At 35.8% G+C, this 22,223-nt stretch overlaps 1 protein-coding gene across 2 annotated transcripts in view; it reads left to right on the top strand.

Moving 5' to 3' along the window:
- The window catches only part of CNTRL (centriolin), a 75,759-nt gene that overhangs the window by 13,302 nt on the left and 40,234 nt on the right, over positions 1 to 22,223 (top strand). Inside the window, exons 2-10 of one of the 2 annotated variants that reach the window (XM_015570642.1) lie at positions 2,979 to 3,034; positions 5,075 to 5,194; positions 6,273 to 6,501; positions 7,889 to 7,998; positions 10,364 to 10,558; positions 14,911 to 15,064; positions 16,291 to 16,511; positions 19,140 to 19,316; positions 20,012 to 20,146. In XM_015570642.1, the coding sequence (XP_015426128.1) occupies positions 5,090 to 5,194; positions 6,273 to 6,501; positions 7,889 to 7,998; positions 10,364 to 10,558; positions 14,911 to 15,064; positions 16,291 to 16,511; positions 19,140 to 19,316; positions 20,012 to 20,146 (1,326 nt within the window). In that variant the 5' untranslated portion in view covers positions 2,979 to 3,034; positions 5,075 to 5,089. The remainder of the gene's footprint in view (positions 1 to 2,978; positions 3,035 to 5,074; positions 5,195 to 6,272; positions 6,502 to 7,888; positions 7,999 to 10,363; positions 10,559 to 14,910; positions 15,065 to 16,290; positions 16,512 to 19,139; positions 19,317 to 20,011; positions 20,147 to 22,223) is intronic. The other variant, XM_006773994.2, reaches the window with a different exon arrangement.

Genomic DNA, 22,223 nt, shown 5'->3' on the forward strand with positions numbered 1-22,223 from the left:
GAAAAATGGTAGAATTTTTGACAGTATTTATTTCTGAGGAGTGAAATTATAGACTTTCTAATTGCCATTTATGCATATCTGTAATGCTTAAGTTTTATAAAATTTGGCTTTATGATTGAAATAGAAAGAAAATACATTTTAAAAGGGATTTAAACAGAATAGATAGTGTATGATCAGAAGGTACCTGACCTAGAGGCTTTAAAGGTCGTGAGACCACGTCCTATGAGGAATGGCCAAAGCAACCAGAAGTGTCCCGGTTGGAAAAGAGGCGACCCAGCGAGCTATGATGATTGCCTTCAGATAGTTAAAGGACCATTTCAAGAACGAGGGACTTAGACTTGTTGACTAAGGTAAAATTAAGAAGTAGCGAATAGAAAATACATGAAAACAATTTTTTTATTTAGTAATAAAGAAGAAATTGCTAATCGCTGTCCTGAGATAAATGTGGTAACTCTGGAATGTATTTGCTGTCACTGAAACATGCATATGCTCAGGGTTTGGGGAAAAGATACAAATGTTAGAGAGATGGACTAATGATCTTAAAAGGCTTTTTTAACTCAGAGAATCAGACTCTGTAAAATTATTAGGCTGCTACTTGTCCTTGAAGGAAAAGATAGATTGGTACTTTCTTTTTTTTCTTTTGACTGTTCTTTTTTTGATCTATGCATAGATCTAAGTTTTCTGAACTTAGAGAATTATACTTCTTATATATCTACGAAATCTTAGATACAAATATCTTTTTTTTTGCATTTCCCTTTTAAGATTGGCATTCTGACTTAATTGTAGACAAAAATTCTGCTTAAGCACTTACATTTTTAATAAGAAAAATAGTGTTCCCTCCTCTCTGTAGCAAGGGAAATAGCTTTATGAAATCCAAATACTTAACTGCCTCCTTGAGCTCTTCTTTGCCTGAGAAAAAAGGTTGCTTACACCAGGGGACATGATGCAAGGGCAGCTTCCCCAGCTCTATTAGTCAAATATTCAGAGCATATGTGGGTTCCTTCAAATGCCTCTTATTTGAAAGTAAGTTTTCAAATATGTTAGCTGTATTCTGAAGGCATATTATATATGATGATAACAATTTGGTGATTATCAATGGTTTTACATTATAAATGCATCTGTTGCTCTCCATTCCATAATAAAGTAGATTGTGTTGAACATTTTAATCATTGGAAACTTATGTGACAATTACTTTTATTTTAGTAGTAAACTCTTTATGCCATCACTTAACATTTCTATTTAAAATAAAAAAGAAAACCACACAAAAACCCCAGCACTTCCTGTGGTATCACTTGACATTTGTGAGCATTTAAACATTTTTCCAGAGTTATCAATCTTTTTTGTAATACAGGATATTAATCTTTTATTAAGATAAAAAAATCTTATAATTTCTATATGCTGACTCCCTGGTGCCTATTAGTCGGCCCATTGAAAACCTTGGCAAAATGTATTTTATGACTTTGCGCTACCTCCAAATTATGGTTTATTATAGTTGTCTAGTTTTCTCTTATATTTGTTTATATGTTGTTGATATGTTTGTGCTATGAATAAATGTTTTGTAAATTTTCAATGGTTTCTGCTGTTTTGTTTTTCTGTAACTATTTTAGAAAATAGACTGTGCTCTTCTTCCTGTCATGTTATTTTTGTTATTAACCATTTAAAAATACATTTGTATACAAAGTTAATATGTTTATTCTAACAAATTCTGCCAACATAAATGTATACAGTAGAAAGTGAAGATCTCATTTTCCTTCTACCCCATTGCCTGGATGTTAATGTATATCTTTTTTTGTTTTCTATGCTTGTACAATATACATGTAATTACACAATATATATATAATTAAATATATATACCTTTGATTATTTTTATGAGTTAAAAAATCTTACTATATATTAATTCTGCACCTTATTTTTTACAAAACAGTATATCATGGACAGCTCTCCAAGTTTAAAAATAATACACACATACCTGGGCACATACACATAATGTACAATACCCATAAATCTTTCTTATTCTTTTCAAAGTCTGTATTGTGTTCCATTATATGGATCCTCCTTAATTTATGTATCCTGCTATTATTGATGAATATTTAGTTTCCATTTTATTATTATTAGAAATAACACTGCATAGAAAATCTTTACATATATGTGTTAATACTTATAAATTTTATGCATTCATATTGGTAATTCCTTCGTCTAAATCACTACATTATTTTGAACTTGAAAAGAAGAAAAAAATGAAATCTTCTTGCTTTAATTTCACATTTCCTTAGTTGTTGGAGAATTCAGTGTTAAATATGTATTTATTAGCTATTTTGTATTCTTTAAGTTTTTTCACTTTTATATTGATTTGCTTATTCTTTTATTATTCCATAGGACTGTTCTATTTTATTTTTTCTGGGTTTTATTTGAGCCTGCATTTGAACATTTTCCATTCTCTGATGTAGAATATCTGGTGCTAGTATCATGTACAGTTTTATAATGTTTTCTAGTTTCATAAAGTAATTCTTCATGTAATAGGTCAACCTAAAAAGAAATGTAGTAACATTAAAGTAAAACTTCTGGTGGCCCTTTAACTATAGTAGTCCCCCTCTCCTGCCACCAACAAATATTAACTTTGATTATCTTTACCATTAATACTGCTCTTTGTCTTTTCGAAAGTTACTTAACTCCTGTTCTTTAGTTTCCTCATTTTTAAAATGAGGGTGACTTACGTGTCCTGCCAGTCTCTCAGAGTTGTGAGGACTTAATGAGGTGATGAATGTAAAAATAATTTGAAATGAATACAGCTAAGTAATGAAAGGTGGTAAATCTGTAACTCGTAGAATGATAATAAAATATGTACATCTAAGAACAACGCAAGTGCTAATAACTATCTTTTTTAGGTAAGTTGTCAGTAAGAGCAACTTACATTATTACAGCCTCACTCTCTAGATTTCTCCAGGTGATGGTTTCTATTTGCTTCTTTCTCCTTTTAGCCTTTGTCTGGTTTCTTGCAGACACTTTTCTGCTGATTCTTTATTCTTCCTTAAAGGTAGCTCCTTCAGGACTGAATTGTACACTATGTTTTTCATGGTTTGCATGATAACTTATATTAATATGCTTGTGTACATTTTAAGTTTTGAAACTGGCTTGCCTGTCCAAGAAATGTGCTTGTGTATGTATTTTTTTTAATGGATGTATGTGTAGGAGAGTCACTTTGAATGTCGGGGGAAAGAATTTGTATTATTTCTCCTGTTGGTAAAAATGTTAGCTTCAGTCAGCTCTTGATTATCCACAGCTAATGCTATAACTAGCCTACTTGCCAGGTCCTTTGACTCCTAATTTGCTCTCGTTTATGCATTTCCTCAATGGGCATTTTGTGAATGTTTACTGTATGCTAAACCTAATGCTATAAAAGACACAAAGGTGCTTTAAGATGCATAGAGTATTTATTATTATTTGCCTGCAGAGACCAGTCCATGCATTCTCCATGGTTCCAGTCATATTTGCCTTTGTTTGGCCCTATTGCCAGTGATCTTTAGGACAGAAGCCCAAGATTAGTTGATACTATTGATTGTGAGTTACTTTCTTGAAACTTGGGGACTTATGAGCATTCACTGAAAGAGCATCAGTGTGGGTAATGTGCTAGAAACCCTGCAGCAGGACATCGGAGACAGTATAGTAAATAGACAGTGTTAGGTTTGAAACCAGGAGACTTAGAATTGAACTCTGCCTCTTCCACAACACGCTGTGCAACTGGGCAAGATACTTAACCTCTCTGTGTGGCTTTTATCATCCCTTAAGGTACTTGTGAAGATTCAGTGAGAAAGCACAGACATTAAGCTTAGCACAATGTCTGGCACACAGAGACACTCGATCAAGATTACCTCTTATCCAGCTTAGCATTACTTTCCTTTGATGGATAATCAGGAGGTGACTGTAAGCTAAATCATGCACGACTTTGATTCCCTGGGCCTTGTAAAATGTTTATGTTTGTTTGTTTTTCATTCTCTTGAGCTTGCAGTTTTATATTAATAGAGTTTTTCTGCATGTTTTTTGGTCTGGTATCTACTATCAAACCCTGCCGCCCCCCCCCCCCCAAAAAAAAAGGCCCTGGTAGGGGGTGTGAGGTTCTGCTCTCACATTGACGTTTCTCTCTCTAATGTGTCTCTCTGCACACCCCGCCCCCCCCCCCCCCCCAAAAAAAAATGTGAACATCACTTAGTGGACCTTTGAAATGAACTCAAAGGATTGGTATAATAGCAAGGGGACTGGACTGATAGTTAATAAACTATTTAGCTTCTGCCACTAATCTAATATGTGACTTTGACAAGCCAATTCACCAATCTGGGACCCAACTTTTTAATTTACAAATTCAGAGAATTAGGTTGGATCATTTTTTAAATTCTAGCTCCAAAAATTTCTAAGAATAACTAAAAAGTTGTATTTATAGCAGAATTACTTTATTAAAAATTTAATGTGACATATTTGGATCTGGTTGCTCTTAATTCACATTCCTTACCCTCTGTTACAAAGAATAATATTCTGAATACTTAAAACTGAAATGCCACTAGCAAAAATACTACAGCAATAACAGTACAGCACTTAAAACCAAACTCTTATTTTCATCCTTCTTATTCCTCCTCCTGATTCCTTTATAATTGATGTTAAGCAACATTTCCTTGCATGATTTGAAGCTATCATTCAAATCATAGAGTGAGTTAAATTAGTGCTAATTATTGGGAAATCAGGAAGCAAGTACTTAGTAGACTAGTTACTTAAAAATTATTGATGCAGAGGTATTTTCATGTTTGGATAAAGCAAATTAAAATGATTTTTAAAATCTTTATTCATTGTATCCTGTAATAGTATATAAACTTCAAAGGTCTTTTATGTGATCTCTTATTAAGTGATACTTTTGTATTTCATTATTTATAATACTTTAGAATTATGATAAGATACTCTGAATGTTGTGCTATTTGCTGTGGGGTTTAAAACAATATACTAATTATGATTAGAACCATTGTACCTTTATATCTTTATACTAACTTACTGACGCTATATGTTGTCTCATATCAAATTGGGCCAATAGCTAAAACAGAAGACCATGGAACTAACGCGAGCATGTCAGAAACAGTATGAGCTGGAACAGGAATTGGCTTTTTATAAAATTGATGCCAAATTTGAGCCACTAAATTATTATCCATCAGAGGTGAGTTGTTTTAATCTTTTAGTAATCCAAAGTTAAAGCCAGCATATAGTGGGACAGAGGAGGGCAGGTGGCAGAGACTTTCAAGGGAGTTTATCAATAATCGCTCTATTTTCTTATTATGAAGGCATCAGCAGAGCATATTTTGGTTGAATCTGAGAATTATTTGGCTCAGTAAGTAGAGCAGTATCCAAAAGAGGTAAAAAGCCCAGAAGGATCTTTACCTATAGTTGTATTCATAGCCCAAAGCAGCTTTCCAACCCTCAATTACCTCACTCAAGAGTGTGGCTGATCATCTCCCTTAAACCTAAACTTCCAGAAAAAGTGTACTGCCTGCTGGACAATCATAGAATAGTCATCACTATACATTGTTCCATAATCACTGGTCCAGTATTAGTCAACTGTTATTTATACAAATGCCATAAATGTTATTGCAAAAGAAAAAGGCGGCTTAACTTCTGAGACACAGTGATTCCAACCAACATCTCATTATTTAGTTAAAAATGCAATTATTAAAATTTATTAAACTGAGATTTTACTTATATATCAGCCAAGAAACCAAGATAAAATACCTAGATTTCTGATTTGAAAGAGCACTGCTGAAAATCACATAATTGTAGGCAGTTTTTTTATCAATCCAAGCTTACTTTTCAGAAATAGGAGGAGATATCCTTGGAGACCAGTTTTTGCTCTAGTTCTTTTTTGGTTAAGAATAAAAGAATGGCCTGGCTGGCACGGCTCAGTGGTTGAGTGTTGACCTATGAACCAGGAGGTCAAGGTTCGATACCCTGTCATGGCACATGCCTGGGTTACAGGCTCTATCTACAATAGGGGGCAGCCAATCAATGATCTTTCATCAGTGATGTTTCTATATCTGTCTCCCTCTCCCTCCCTCTCTGAAATCAATAAAAAATATTTTAAAAAAAGAATAGAATAATGATATATATTTTAACTTCTAGGCATGTAGGATTATAATTTAGGCAGTTCCATGATATGTTACACTAATAAAATGAATAATGTCACTTGACTGCTTATAAGTTACTTATTAAACTGTATATCTGTTCATTTATTTTGCTTTTAGTATGTTGAAATTGATAAAGCCCCAGACGAAAGCCCTTATATTGGCAAATCCAGATACAAGAGAAATATGTTTACCAGAGAAAGTTACATTATTGATAAAGCCCAGCCAATAAAGATCAAGAAGATGGAGCCCGATGAAAGCGGACAACCTATAAATGAGCAGAAGAACTTGAGAGACCATATGCCACTAGACATACAGCTGGAAGACAAAGAAAGAAAAATAAGTGCAGGTTTTAAAAAGTTATTTTAAATTCTTTAAAAATATAAAAATGTTGAATGTGTAGGCAAATTGTGTTTTACTCGTATATTCTTTTACTTAACATGCTGAAGGCATTTATTAAATTGTTGTTTACATCCAAAGTTTAAAACAAAAGTAGTGATTTATTGAGCAGATTTTTAAAAAATTTCTATTATGGTAGAAAATGAGGTTTTTGAGAGTAATTTGATGGCAATATATCCAGGAGTACAAGAATGCTTAAATCTGTTCCTGCCAACAGATCCTTCTCACTATTGGAGCTATACATTCAAAAGCCTGATTACTAATACTTGAAGCAAGTGAAGTACCACTTTTACTATGAATGTAGCCAAAACCTAAAGCAGTGCTTTGGATAAGCTGGATCAGTGCAGTCTCCTTAGGCTTGAGCCTGAGGCTGGCCTTTGACTCTTCCCAACCTGTCCCACATTCCACCTCCTCAAACTTCTCTCCCACCATCGCCCCCCTCCCCCCCCCAAACATCTAATTCAAGGGATCTTACCACCTCCTGGCAAGTCACAAAGAAGTAATTAATCCAACAGGGCACTCAGAGACCTTGACAATGACAAACTTTGAGTCCACTTACCCATTCAGCTGCATGGATATGAAAGAAGGAGAAAGCAGACCTGAGTTCATGCATCCCACTAGTAACCATGGCCCATTATGGGGCTTTCACCAATCAGATCATCTTCCCTTGGTGGTAGCTATTGGAAAATATGGAAGGCCAATAGAGGTTGACTTGGAGAGGGAAGTAAAGAGACTGAGTAGTCCATGTCTAGGTATATACTATATGCCAGGCTCCAGAGGGAAAGCAAAAGTAAATCAAACATTTGTGCAGACTAGCTTTAAGGGGCTCATCGTTTTATAAGAGTCAGGGAGAGAGGGAGGGAAAGAAGTTGGAAATGTGAGGTCGAAGGTAATTAATTGATTTAAGATCACTTTAGCTGAGTAAGACTCTTCAGTAGTGAATTTAGTGATATTGAGTTGCTCTAACACAGGTTTTTAACAATAACGAGCCTAATTATAACTTAGATGTGTAAGTGCATATTTACCAATAAAATCCTATTCTCTCAAGAGTTCTTTCATGTTTGAATTATCCAATAAAGCCCCTTTTATGTTAAGAATTTTACAAATTAAAGGATCAATTATAGTTATATAGCATATCATAAAACGATTCCAAAGATTAATGGTGAGGAAAACCATCATAGGAAATTACTTCTTTTTTTCCTATGATATATAATTTAATATAATCTATAATTTTAACTGGGGGAAGGAGGTTATTGTGAATTTTAAAAATCTGGTAGAACTTTGAAAATTTAAGATTTTTCTTGTGTGTGTCTGTGTGCATGGTTTTAAATTTGCAGCACAAACTCGACTGTTGGAACTGCATGATGAAATAGAAAAGGCAGAACAACAAATTTTAAGAGCTACTGAAGAATTTAAACAATTGGAAGAAGCTATACAGCTTAAAAAAGTATGTAAAAGCAAAGCAGCAATGCTAAGAGAAAACGTAAAAAATGAACTGTATTGTATACCTTCATAATCCTGTAAAACAGTTCTTAAATTAGTGCTGCCTAATTAATTGTGGAATAACAGATTTCAGAGTCAGATATGATATTAGCATTTCCAATTACATTTTTCTTTCAGTCATGATGACATTCTGTTAGCATTTTATAAAGTTGTAGAAATAAATTATGATTTATGGAAAAAGATGTATTTGGTCTACTCTTACTATAAAAGCACCTATATTACCAGGAAAGTTGCTTCCTGATATATCTCCTAATTTAATTAAGCACTCCTTACCTTTAAGATCCTGGGATCTAGAATAAGAGCCAGAAGACATTTCTACTACAATATGACCATTATCAAGCAAACAGCAGAAATGTAAATTATATAAAATATGGGGTACAAAAAGATGGAAGTGATACACTCTCAGAAATTACAAAATGTGTCATGAAGAAGTAAGCAGTTCAAACTCATGGTGTAATTGCATAGGGAGAAAATTCAAAAAAGGAAGTATTTGACATTTTAGTTTTTAAGTATAAAAGGTTTTAGGCATTTGCAGCTTTTAAAAATCAGTATTTCAAAATTTTGATGGTAATTGCATTCATTACTATAATAGATAAAACAAGAATGTAAAGTCCAAATTGATTCAAGTTTATTAGAAACTTACTGTATAGCAGTTGCTGAATGGGCCCTGAGTAAATGAACAAAACAGATATGTGTCCCTTCCTCATGGAAAAGAAATAGGTAATAAGCAAGTGAAAAAAAGTAAAAAAGAAATGTATAGTTAAACAATATAAGTGTAGGAAAAAAATAGAAAATTAGAAGAGACAATAAAAAGGATATAATTTAAATTGTGGGGACCCACAAAGGCCTCTCTGAAGAGGTGATATTTAGGCTGAGATCCAAAGGATGAGAGAGAGCCTGCAAGGCAGAGTTAGGAGACAGGTATTTCAGGCAGAGGTGGCAGTGTGTGCAAAGACCTTCACACTAAAGATTCCTCTACAACAAGCATGTCAAGCTCATGGCCGGCAGGCTGCATGTCTCGTAAATGAGTTTGACATGCTTGCTCTACAGAGTGAGAGAGAGTATAGTGGAAGATGAGGTTAAAGACCATGCCAGGCTTCATAGGCCATTTTAAGGGGTTTGAATTTTGTTCTGATTGTAATGGGAAACTTTTGAAGGACTTTAGGTAGTAGAGTGACTGATCCTATTTGTATTTTTATAAGAGCATTCTGGCTACTGCAAGAGTGAAGTGAGAGGTGGAAAGAATGGAGTTGTGCGCAACTGTTAGGCTATTTATATAGGCAAAAGTTGATAATGGCTTGGACTAGGAAGGAGATGGTGAGCATGGAGAGAAAGCAGACTGCTTCTAGGTAAAATTTGGCTGTAGAACTGATAGATCTTAAAGAAGGATTGAAAGTGGGAGATGGCCCTGACCAGCGCAGCTCAGTGGTTGGAGCTTCACTCCTCCCCACTGTATGCCAAATGGTCTCCAGTTCAATTTCTGGTCAAGAGCACATACCTGGGTTGCAGGTTAAATCCCTGGCCCCAGTCAGGGTATGTGTGGGAGGCAACCAATTGATGTGTCTCTCACATCAATGTTTCTCTCTCTCTCTCTCTCTCTCTCTCTCTCTGGGTTGCCTCCCAATTGACGTGTCTCTCTCACGTCCATGTTTCTTTCTTTCTCCCTTCCTCTCTCCCTCCCCCTGCCTTCTTTCGCTTTCCTAAAAATCAATGGAAAAATATCCTCCAATGAGTATTAAAAACAAAAAAGAAAGTGGGAGATGCTGTGTAAGGAGCTAACAAGAATGATTTTAATGAATAAGAATGTTTTATAATAGTACTGGCTAAAGTTTTATATAGCTAGATTGATAGATGTAAATAATGGACATAATTTTTAAACAAAATGTGCTTGGTAAAAGTAGTTATTTTAAATGAGTATAAATCTAAATTTTTCATGAAACTATTAATTTGCTTCACATGCTAATAACAAGGGTAAGTACAATGTAAGTACTGTATAAAGTCAGCTACTATTAATATAGTTATTAATACTTTACAAGTTGCTTATACTAGAGTGACAACTTCATTTTTACCTACTTATTTTATAAAACTTCATTAGTTTTCATAAACTTTTATAAAATAAGATTTTCTATATATACGGAGCATAAAAGTGTAAGATCTAGGCATTTGCCTAGATAACTCCTACATTTTACTGTTGTTTAAAGAACTGATAGAGCATAGAATGCCTTTAAATTGTAAAAGTTGTTTTCTTTAAATTTGTAAATCAGTGTTGCTATCCTCTGTTAATTGTGTGTTATGGTGTGGGGGATTAGGTTTCAGAAGCAGAGAAAGACCTTCTTTTCAAGCAGTTGAGTGGTAGGATACAACTTCTAAATAAATTACGCCAAGAAGCTCTGGATCTAGAAATGCAGTTGGAGAAGCAAAGGCAAGAAATTGCTAAAAAGCAGAAGGAGATCAAAGACCTTCATATAGCCATAGATAGCTTGGATTTTGAAGATCCGAAACATGTAAGTAAATAAGAGATTTTGGCTTATTCTATGGGGACTAGAATAAAATTTTATCTACATATTATGTCTCATCATTTTTAGCCACAGAATCTTTTCTGAAATTCTTTTTTTAGCTTGATGTACAAATTTGAGTAATCTATATATTTATATATGTGTATATATAATATATGTGTTGTATATATACATATGTGTATGTATGTGTATATATACACATACTTATATATAAAAATATGTATGTGTGTTTAAAACACAACAACCTAGGGTTTGAAGATGGTAGCTTTTAGTAGAGTGAGGGTTGCATTGGTATATTTACCTTTTTTTAAGTGGTTGAATTTCATTATATTTCAAGTCAAGAGAAACCTGCTCCAAGGTGCTCTCTAAACCTCTCATCCTTTCTCTCTCTTTGCCTTATTGTTTTTCTTTCTTAAAAGATAGGTGGTGAGATAGAAGAACGGAAGTGGGCTAAGAGTCCTTTTTCTACCTCTTCTTTAATTTTTTATGTAAATATTCCACTAAAGCTATTTATTGTCTAATATTATTTTGTTTTGTCCTTAAAAAGGAAACATTTCTTAGAGTATGTATTCCTAAAATGTGGCCAGAGGTGGTCAGGTGGCTGGATGATGGAGTTAGGTTCTTGTCTCTTTCTGTCTCTACCCTGAGAAGTCTTACTAATGGCTTATATTTTAGCCAATATTTATACAATAGAAGTGAAAATATTTTTTGCATGTTTTAATGATATACTTTGAATAAAGGGTGCTTTTAAAAAACGTTAAGTGCCGAACCGGTTTGGCTCAGTGGATAGAGCGTCGGCCTGCGGACTGAAGGGTCCCAGGTTCGATTCCGGTCAAGGGCATGTACTTTGGTTGCGGACACATCCCTACTGGGGGGCATGCAGGAGGCAGCTGATCGATTTCTCTCATCGATGTTTCTAACTCTCTATCCCTCTCCCTTCATCTCTGTAAAAATTCAATAAAATATATTTAAAAAAACATACCAAAAAAAACAACGTTAAGGTCTCTGGATCAAGAGAAATCATAGAATTTAATGGCAAGGACAATGCACTATAATTGCGTTAAGTATTTGACAACTTTTTATTATTCCTTTAAATATTTTTGTACAATATCATAGATATTTTTTGCAGACCAGCTAATTTTGACAAAAGGTGACCTTATCACCATAGATTTAGGTCTTTTCTAACAAAAGCCTAAGACTTAGTATTAAAATTGAAACCAAAAGTCTTGATTATTTTAAATAATTTTCGGTATATGAAATGCTAAAGGTTTTGAGTAATGTGTGTAATATGGTCAGTAATATATTATTTTATTACATTTATTTGTTCAGAAGTCTTACCACCCCATGTGAGGCCCCTGAGGATTGGAACTGTATCCCCAGGGGCCAGCCCTATGTTTATGCATGCTTGCATCAAGGAAAGTGGGAAGGAATCTGCTTATAGGTACTACCTCAGGCCCCTTTGTTGCCTCTTCAGTTCTGTGATCTATGAATCTAATTAGAACCTAGATTGTATGTTCGCTTTCAATAAATGACTGAGATGTTCCTGACAGACAGGGAGTCTAATGCTCACTGTATTTATGTAAAGAGTTACATATTGAAAGGAGTTAAATGAGAAGTAAGAATGGCATCCAAGTTTTGAAGGTAGCCAAAATCAATTTGTGTTAGTGGGGATGAAACATAGAAACCAGATTTAAGGGGTTTTTTTGGTATTGTTTAAACTACTAAAGGTTAGTTCTTAAGATTACAGCTTTAGTCTGAACACCAGAGGATGTCTCTTTTTAATTTGTTCACCAGAGAGAGCAACTTTTTCTAATTAGCACAAAGTCGCCTTATTGGCTAGTGTTAGGCACCCCATTTTAGGCTACACGTATGAACATTTTAGCAAAAGGAATAGAATCAAGAGTGGGATCCCTGCATGTTTTTTACAGATGTAGATAGACTTTTATTCAGTTAATTTTTATCTAATTAGATGAGGTATCTTTCTGAATAACAAATATATTTTAAAAGTAAAAGCTTGAGAGATTAGAAAACAGTATATGATTCTGAGATATGATGGGAAGCAAATATATTAAATGCCAACAATACTGGTTTTTGCATATACTGGTGAGGAACTTCATCATAGCATTCCTATAACAGGTGACGTTTCTTTTTCCATTTGCAGAAGATGAGAATGTGATTTAGAAAAATTAAATGATTTCCCACACTCACCCTTTTAGGAAGAGGTAGAGCTGGTGCTTATTTTGTTACAATGAACCTCTTCCCACAAAGGAATTAAAGGTCTAAAGAGATTAATTATTTTTAACTGAGCCTGTCAAGTTTTCAACAAACATAAATATTTAACCAGGTTTCAAAAGAAAAAGACATTAAAAATCAAATCCCATTTTGGTTATAAAAAATGGTCATAGCTAGTAGCACATATATCAATCACAGGAGCAAATAAAGAGGAGGATTTATATAGCTCTTCCCTATATGGCCATGCCCTGTGGAAGCAAACGGTAACTATACTCTGAAGATTTAGCCTGTAGTAATCTTTTGCAAAGAGTGTGCGTGATTGGCCCTCAGGAGCTTCCTGTGTTGTGGGACCGATGGAGGCTGCTGGTGATTGGACCAGCTGGGCTGCCACTCACTCTCGGCCCGGAATGTGGTTTGAAGAGTTGGGAAGTTACAGAGGCTTGGAGGCGCTTACAAAAATGTGGCTGTCAGAGAGGGAAGTGCACGTAAAATTTGAAGACATTAGAAAGCGTTCCGCCCACAATTTCCTTGTTCTCAACGGCTCAGTTTTAACAGGACTAATTCTAAGTTAAGGTAGGAGCATTTTCTCTCTACAAAGGGCTTAAAAAGAGGTGGAGTCATATGTAAGTTCCTGTTTTTACAATAATTCTTTTGTGAGCTCCATCGTATCGAAAATCCGTGGTATCTGCTTTTGCTCCCATGTGTAATGCAAATCATGGGCATGTTGAACCAACGTTTTGTCCTGCGTGTAAAAAGATTTCAGTTAAATTTTTAATGGTGAATTTTAAAGATTTATTGATAGAGGTATGAATGCAGGAGTTTTTTTTTTTTTTTCTTTCTTGAGCCATAAAAATCCTAAATTTACTTAGAATTTAAGCTGTACCTGCAGTTACCTTTTCAGAAAGATTTCGGATGGATATTTTGGGAATGTATGGAAAAGAAGAGTTTTGAAAATCCCATCATGTTTTACCAGTAGTACATTTAAAACCTTCTGATCAAGCTGCCATTCATTTGTTCTTGTCTTTGGAGACAACGGACTTCTAAACTTGAAAAATGCTCATTTATAATCAATTGAATCTTGGAGTTTGTTGTTTAGACTGTAATGTAGTTCTTCCTCTTGATAACTTGATTTATTGTTCTATTCCTCTGATGGGGAAGGGGGTTAGAGCCTGTGAGGTGATAGAGGGCAAAGATTCTCTGGGGAATTATTTTGTTTCCATATGAACAGTCTCCAAATAACCTGGGCAAGTCATTTGATGAAGCCCAGACGTAGTTTTCTCATGTGTAAAAGGAAGAGTTAGACTACTCCCTAGTTGTCATATTTCCCCCTCCCCGTCCCCCAGCACACCTGAGAAATACAATCCAATCTTTTCAGTTACCAGTAGCTCCTTAAATGGACTCCTGTCAGAGTGTGCGATGGTGTATGGGTGGGAAAGCTCTGTTTTCCACCAAGTGAATATGTAGTTAGTTGAGGAGTTTGCCTCTAGAGGGCTGGTCCTCCATCTTGAGAATCACTGTGTCTATACGATCTTTGAGGTCCCTCTGAGCTCCCGGTTTATGGAACCTAAAAACAAAATGTGTTGTTGTGTAAGGAACTGAAAATAAACTTGAATTTCATGTAAGTTTTCATTTCATGTCCCAATTCTGTAAAAAATCTTTTTTAAAAGTACATGTTTTTTTTTATTAAATAGGTATCACTTGTTTATTATAAAAATACAAAACTCATAAAAAAAAGAAAAAAGCCTCTTGTAATCTTTCCACCCAGATATAATCCTTGTTAACATTTGGAATATATTCTTCTTCTAGATGTATAGGTAATCAATTAACTTCTTGGAGACATATTTTAATGCAGTTCAATGAACTCTGAGCATTACCTACTAATTGTGCCCTTACCCTCTTTTATACACAATTTGCTCATCTCTAAAATGGAGGTGGTTCCAACATCAAGTCATTATGAGGTTTAAATGAAAGCTCATGTGAAAAAAACACAGGGTCTGACACACAACATATGCAAATTATTACATTTTATTTTTCCAGCCTTCCTTTAGAAATGTTAAAGATTATTATTTTTAAAAGAGTTTTTTGTATTTGTTTGTTTTTCAATTCAGTGCCATATGAAGGCTCAGAAAAGGGGTAAAGAACAACAGCTTGACATTATGAACAAGCAGTACAAACAACTTGAAAGCCATTTGGATGAGATACTTTCTAGAATTGCTAAAGAAACTGAAGAGATTAAGGACCTTGAACAACAGCTTACTGAAGGTGAGAATTTAAGTTGATTTAAAGGTAAATTAGTTTTGGTATTAAAAACAAATGGCACTCAGACAAGCATTAATCCAGATATTAGCTGAATATGCTTCAGCTCTTAGTGCTAGTATTTGATAGGGAAATATTGATGCAGTACACAGTATATAATAAAGATTTTTAAAATTTATTTTTGTTTTGATGTCCTAGTGAGTCAGGTCATTGCAGTCAGTAGGCAAGAAGTTAGTTAGCTACATGATCATGATAAACTCTGGCATGTGATTGTCTTCCTCAAGGCATAAAATCCTTTCAGGAGTAAAGAGTCCATTGCCATCAGGGCATTCAGTGTCTAGTTACAAGGAAAGTGTAGAAAGAATTTTAGGATCTACTTTTGCAATGCACATTTAAATTGTGACATTGCCATTGTGGAAGGGGAGAATGAAAGGTTATAGTGGTGAGAGCCTTTGCTTGGCATAAGATCCCAGTCTCTGTTTTGCTATTATCAGCTGTGTGACCTGGGACATATGATTACTGTCTAGGTCAGTGGTCCTCAACCTTCCTAATGCCACGACCCTTTAATACAGTTCCTCATGTTGTGGTGACCCCAATTATTTTCGTTGCTACTTCATAACCATAATTTTGCTACTGTTATGAATCGTAATGTAAATATATGATATGCTATATGTGTTTTCTGATGGCCGCGACCCACAGGTTGAGAACCGCTGGTCTAGGTCATTAGTTGGGAAAATTAAGTGAGATAATGTTCATAAAGTGCCTGGCACATACTAGGTACCTAATGTATGGTTGGGGTTATTTTGGTGTGTTTCTTTTGTCTTCAGGTTTCATGTTTATATTCCCAGTCTTGGATTAGTCTTGTTTGTTGAGTGACTTTTGTTTTGTGTATCTAGCAGCAAGAACTCAGTTTTGTGTACATTTTTAATTTTATTTGGAAATTACTACTTTAAACTTTTTACAGCAAGAATTAAGCATTTTATAAGCAATGTTCACTGACTATACTATTTTTATTATATACCTACTTAATACTTCTGTACTAGGGATAATATGGGGAAAACTGTCATATCTTGAAAAGAAAAATAAGGTAGTAGGAAATAATTGAAAGCTTAGACTTTCATTCTTAGCTGGTAACAAATAACTAAGGAGTCTAAATGCGGTATTTATATATCTTGAGAGCATTTTCTTATATACACTATTACTTTCCCCCCCTCCTTTTTTTTTGGTCTTAGGCCAGATAGCAGCAAATGAAGCCCTGAAGAAGGATTTAGAAGGTGTCATCAGTGGGTTGCAAGAATACCTGGAGACTGTCAAAGGCCAGGCAAGTCAGGCTCAGAGTGAGTGCAGGAAGCTACAGGATGAGAAGGAGACATTGCTGCAGAGGCTGACTGAGGTTGAGCAGGAGAGGGACCAACTGGAAATAGTTGCCATAGATGCAGAAAATATGAGGAAGGTATGATTTGTTTTTTTCTTTCTGTTTTCCCTTGCCTCAGAAGTAGATGATGTCCAAATTAAGTAAGCTAAACAAGTTAGCAACAGTGCAATTATAAGTGGCAAAAAGTATTTAGTGGCTATTTAGTCTTGTTTTTTCCTTTAGTTGTGATACACTTGGAATTATTGTTTTTCCTTTACTAAGAATGGAAGCTTATTTTAGCTGAGTTTCTGTTCTTGGAAGATATTATCAAATAGCTAAGTAATATGAAGTTGTGGCTATTATAAATGTGGTATTAGATGTTCATATTTTATTATTTGAGTCCTAAAATTAGTACAACAATTTTTCTTATTTTTTGTCATTACTTCATAATTTAACATTAATTTATAGATAAGGAAGACATAGTATTATAGCCTTTTTTACCTTATTTGTTGCCATTTATTAGATTTCACTTTATCTTTTTTAGTTGTTTGGCAAACTATCATGCATGAAAACCCAGGTTCTCAAACCTCATCCTCAGTAGGGCTGGCTCTGGAAATTTGAATATTTTAACAATGAAAATTTTCAGGCCTATAAAATTACCAAATTTAGTATTTAACACCATGTACTCACAATTCAGCTTAAGAAATAAAACATTGCAGATATAGTTGAAACTCTCTGTGTATCCCATTCCATAGCTAACAAAATCCTGAATATGGTTATTCCCCTGCATCTCTCTTATTACATACTAGAGGCCTGGTGCACAAAATCTGTGCACGGGTAGAGTCCCTAGGCCTGGCTCCTGATCAGGACCGATTGGGGCCTTCCAGCTGCCAGCCAGCGCCTTCCTTCCCTGGCTGCTGGCTGCCGGCTGGGTCCTTCCTTCGTTCCGTGCCTCCCCCTGGTGGTCAGCGCACATCATAGGGAGTGATCGAACTCCTGGTCTCCGGTTGAACTTCTGAGGGGACACTTTACATGTTAACCTTTTACATATATAGATGTATGCATTTGAAGCAATATGTAGTATTGTTTGACATCATCCATCCCTTCAGTACACATCTCTTAAAAATAAGGACTTTTCCCCCCATACATCACTATGATACCACTATTACATCTAGCAAAATTAACAATAATTCCATAATGTCATCCACTGTCTGAACCATATTCAAATTTTCCCAGTTGTGCCAAGAATATCTCTTATAGCTTGTGTGTGTGGGTATGTGTGTCCAGGTGGTAGTCCTAGAGTGTCCCACATTACAGATTTGTCTGATTGTTTCTTCATAGTGTGTTTAACATGTTTTCTGTGCTCTGTATAAAATAGTGTCTTTTTAAATATATTTTTTTATTTTTATTGATTTCAAAGAGGAAGGGTGAGGGAGAGACGGAGAGAGAGAGAGAGAGAGAGAGACAGAGAGAGAGAGAAACATCAATGATGAGAGAGAATCACCGATTGGCTGCCTTCTGCACGCCCTCTACTAGGGATCGAGCCCACAACCCAGGCATGTGCCCTTGACCAGAATCGAACCCAGGACCCTTCAGTCCGCAGGCCAATGAGCCAAACCAGCTAGGGCAAAATAGTGTCTTCTTTTAACTTCATTTCCCTCTGGTTTACTGGAGAGGTTGAGCACCTTTCATTTGTTTATTTACCATTCATTGTTCTCTTCATTGAATTCCGTATTCATATTCTTTGCCCATTTTTCTATTGGATTGTTTGTCTTTTTCTTAATGATTTATAGGAGTTCTTTATATATATGGATACTAATCCTTTGTTGATTATAGATGGAGTCTGCATTTCGAATAGGCAATCTAGTTGATTCAAATGTACTTTTTGGACCACCCACTGAGAAACTCTTCTATAGAAGTTCTCATTGTAGGATCCCCCTCTTTAATCCAAAATAGTTTGATCTAATTCTTTAAGATCCCAAATAAGTAGATGGAGGCTGTAATGTTTAATTAAAATGGGATACAGATGGGAGAAAATGACTCAGAACTGAGGTATGCTGATCAGTATGTACTTGTATTCTTGTTAGCTACTCATTTAAGTTACTCTGTTATCCTTAATATTTGAGAGTGCTCATCCCATTTTGTTCTGATACGTGAACATACTGTGGTTTAATATAAAGAGTGTGGGCTTTGGAGTCAGAGATCTCAGTTCATATTCCGACTGTGTCTTTTTTTAGCTCCACAGCCTCATGCCATCTACTCAGGTGTTCATTCTCCTAACTGGAGATAGAAGATTGGGAGAAAACAACAAAAATAATAATATCTTGTCATACGCAGTAATTATGAAGATGAAATGAAATAATGAATGTGAAAACATTTATTCCAGTGTCTGATAGAAAATAGGTTTTAAATTTTATTGTTTTCTCTCTCTCTCTCTCTCTCTCTTTTTTTTTTTAACCTGTTCAGGTACATTTAAAATATTACACTTTAGGAAACATGTTGGTAGCTTACTGGTTTTTCTGATTGCATTTAGTCGGATTACATTTCTGATTACATTTACTTTTCAGCCTGGCCCAGTCTGTGGCTTCATGATATTGCTAATGAACACTTTCTGTGCCAGGCTGGCCAGCATTTGGTTTACTGTGATCAAGTTACTTATAATGATTTGCAGATGCTTAAGCAGCACAGTGATGGTTTTGTAGTTCAACATACCCTGAATCCTTCCAGGAGCTTGCAGAGCTAGAAAGCGCCCTCCAAGAGCAGCATGAGGTAAATGCATCTCTGCAGCAGACCCAGGGAGATCTCAGTGCCTATGAGGCTGAGCTCGAGGCTCAGCTGAAAATACGTGATGCTGAAGCCAATCAGCTCAAGGAAGACATGGAAAAATTAACAAGTCTTAGCCAGGTAAGTAAGAGCATAAAGCTGTCTAGAAACTAAGTAGTCTGTGGCCTTAACATATCAGTCTTCCTTTAATGTAATGTAAAATTGAATACTTGTTTCTTTTTTTAAATATGTTTTATTGATTTTTTTTACAGAGAGGAAGGGAGAGAGATAATTAGAAACACTGATGAGAGAGAAACCGATCAGCTGCCTCCTGCACACTTCCTACTGGGGATGTGCCCGCAGCCAAGGTACATGCCCTTCACTGGAATGGAACTCGGGACCCCGGAGTCCACAGGCCAACGCTCTATCCACTGAGCTAAACCGGCTAGGGGCACACCAAGGATTTTGATGCAGGTGTTTGAGGACCACAGTTTGAGAAGTATTGGTGTAAGGGGAAGTAGAGCAGTAATTGTTGGATCACTCACAGAGCTTTTGAAAGGAGGTAGTGAACCCCCTTTTCCCATGGAGATTCTGATTTGGTGTATCTGGGCTGAGCTGATTTTGATGCTTACTCTCCTTTAAGTATCAATATTTAAGGAGGCATGTGAAAAAAATTACCTTGGATCTTTAAATTTAGAAGTACAAACCTAAAATTGAGTGGTTATAAAACCATAGCTAGCAAGGGACTGCATATAAATGTAAATTTCTTTTTGCCTTTTTAGATCATAAATTATTGTTATTTTGTGTTTTCATATCATTGCTTCTTATGGCAATAGTTAGAACAACTAGCCCTTCAAGCAGAACTTGAGAAGGAGAAGCAAGCCCTCAAGGATGCCCTCGGAAAAGCCCAGTTCTCAGAAGAAAAGGACCAAGAAAATAGTGAGCTCCGCAAGCAACTTAAACAGCTGCAGGTAGAGATTTGCTGGTATAGAACAGTGATGGCGAACCTTTTGAGCTCGGCGTGTCAGCATTTTGAAAAACCCTAACTTAACTCTGGTGCCGTGTCACATATAGAAATTTTTTGATATTTGCAACCATAGTAAAACAAAGACTTATATTTTTGATATTTATTTTATATATTTAAATGCCATTTAACAAAGAAAAATTAACCAAAAAATGAGTTCGCGTGTCACCTCTGACATGTGTGCCATAGGTTCGCCATCACTGGTATAGAATATATTCTTACATGGGACACTGAAAATGTTGACATTGTTAGTCAGCAACTTGACAGTCTGCTCTAACATAGTAAGCAGCTTGAATTATCTATATATATAAAAGCCCAGCACCCGAACAGTGGACCACTCAGAACGACCTGTCGACCAGTTGCTATGACGCTCACTGACCACCAGGGGGCAGATGCTCAACACAGGAGCTGCCCCCTGGTGGTCATTGCACTCCCACAGTGGGAGCGCTGCTCGGCTGACCGAGATGAGTGGCACTCCCACAGTGGGCCGATCCCCACAGGCCATGTCCTCCACCAGAGCATGAATCTGTGCACCAGGCTTCTAGTTAGAAAAAAGAAATTCTAAGTGGGACAGTATGAAAGAGAGTCTCTGTTCCCTTGTGAGCCCATTGTTTTAAAATTATTAATGTGCATATCCTTAGTGGTGTTATGATGGTGCAAAGAGATCTAGGCAATGTCAGTGTAAACTCATGGGCAAGAGCAATATCTCAAAAACTCATGGGCAAAAGCAGTATCTCGTGTTTCTCCTAGAAGCACATTTGTCATCAGAATGAACTAAAGTTATCAGGTTGGTACCTTCTCTTTCCACTGAAATATCTATCCAGGAATTTAGCTAGAGTGGGCTGCAGTAGAACTTCTTACCTATAAACAGTTTTTACAATCCCTGTCTCTGAAAGAATGTTATTAAAAATGCATCCTTTTTGCATTGGTGGAAGTTTTCTTTGGCCAAATATTTTTATAGCTGTTGTCACAATGATGTGACCAACTGCAGGAGAAACAGGTGGACAGGATTTTCCAGATAATTAACTCTCAAAGAGGACAAATGTCTGAACAAAGTACCTGGGTCAATACTCAGTTTTCAAATCTGTGAGGTCAGGGGCCGCTTGGCTGACTGGAGTGGCAGCTGTTACCCTACCCCAGAAGTGAAGGGGCAGAGTTGCTCTGGTTTGGGAAAAGCTTCCAAAAACCTTCCAAAAAGTCATGCAGGTTTGTGACAAATAAGACTATGCTCATCCAAATTCTCTTTCTCCAATGCCTTGAATATTTTTTCCTCACAGTTTAAGGAAATTTAAAAACCTAGAATTTAATTTTTACTCCTATCAGTTCAACTCCTGAAACAAATAACATAAAAGATGTACATGTTTTCTATTTCTGTGTGTGTATGTGTTGGGTGTTCATCAGATTTTTTTTTATTTTTATTGTGGAAAGTTTCAAATAATCACAAAAAAGAGAACAGTCTTATGACCTTTTATTGACCCAGCTTTAACAATTCTCAACATTCTGCCATTCTGTTTCAGTTAGTGTGCTTTTTTTTTTCTGGAATATTTTAAGGAAAATCTCATGCATCTTTATTGTACTCATAAATACTTCAGTATACATCTATTAAAGAAAAGGACTAAAGTCTATTCTTCAGGGGCCTTCTCCAAAGTAGAAACTGAAGCCAGCTTTCCAGGATGCTGGCCCATGCTGTGAGACTATCTTAGAACTCATTTCTCTGGTTATTTAACCTACTAATCTGCTACAGAGTTCAAGTTAAACTCTCCTCTCCAGTCTTTGTCAGAGATCATTTAGTTGCAGTGAATTGAAACCTACTAACACTACCCCAAGAAAGGAGATGGCTTACCAAGAACCAGAGCTGTTCTAACAATCTTTCAGAGGCTTCACAGCCCTCTCATTTGTCATTCTCTATCTGTTTGGGCATTGCATGTGCTCCAAAATGGATTTCAGCCTTGAGCTGGCATATTTTTGTAGGTCCAGCTCTTATGCAGACTTGCTGTACTGGATATTGGTTCAGTATCTGGAAA

This window comes from Myotis davidii, unplaced genomic scaffold (genome assembly GCF_000327345.1).
Source record: "Myotis davidii unplaced genomic scaffold, ASM32734v1 scaffold964, whole genome shotgun sequence".
In the NCBI taxonomy this organism is placed as follows: domain Eukaryota; kingdom Metazoa; phylum Chordata; class Mammalia; order Chiroptera; family Vespertilionidae; genus Myotis; species Myotis davidii.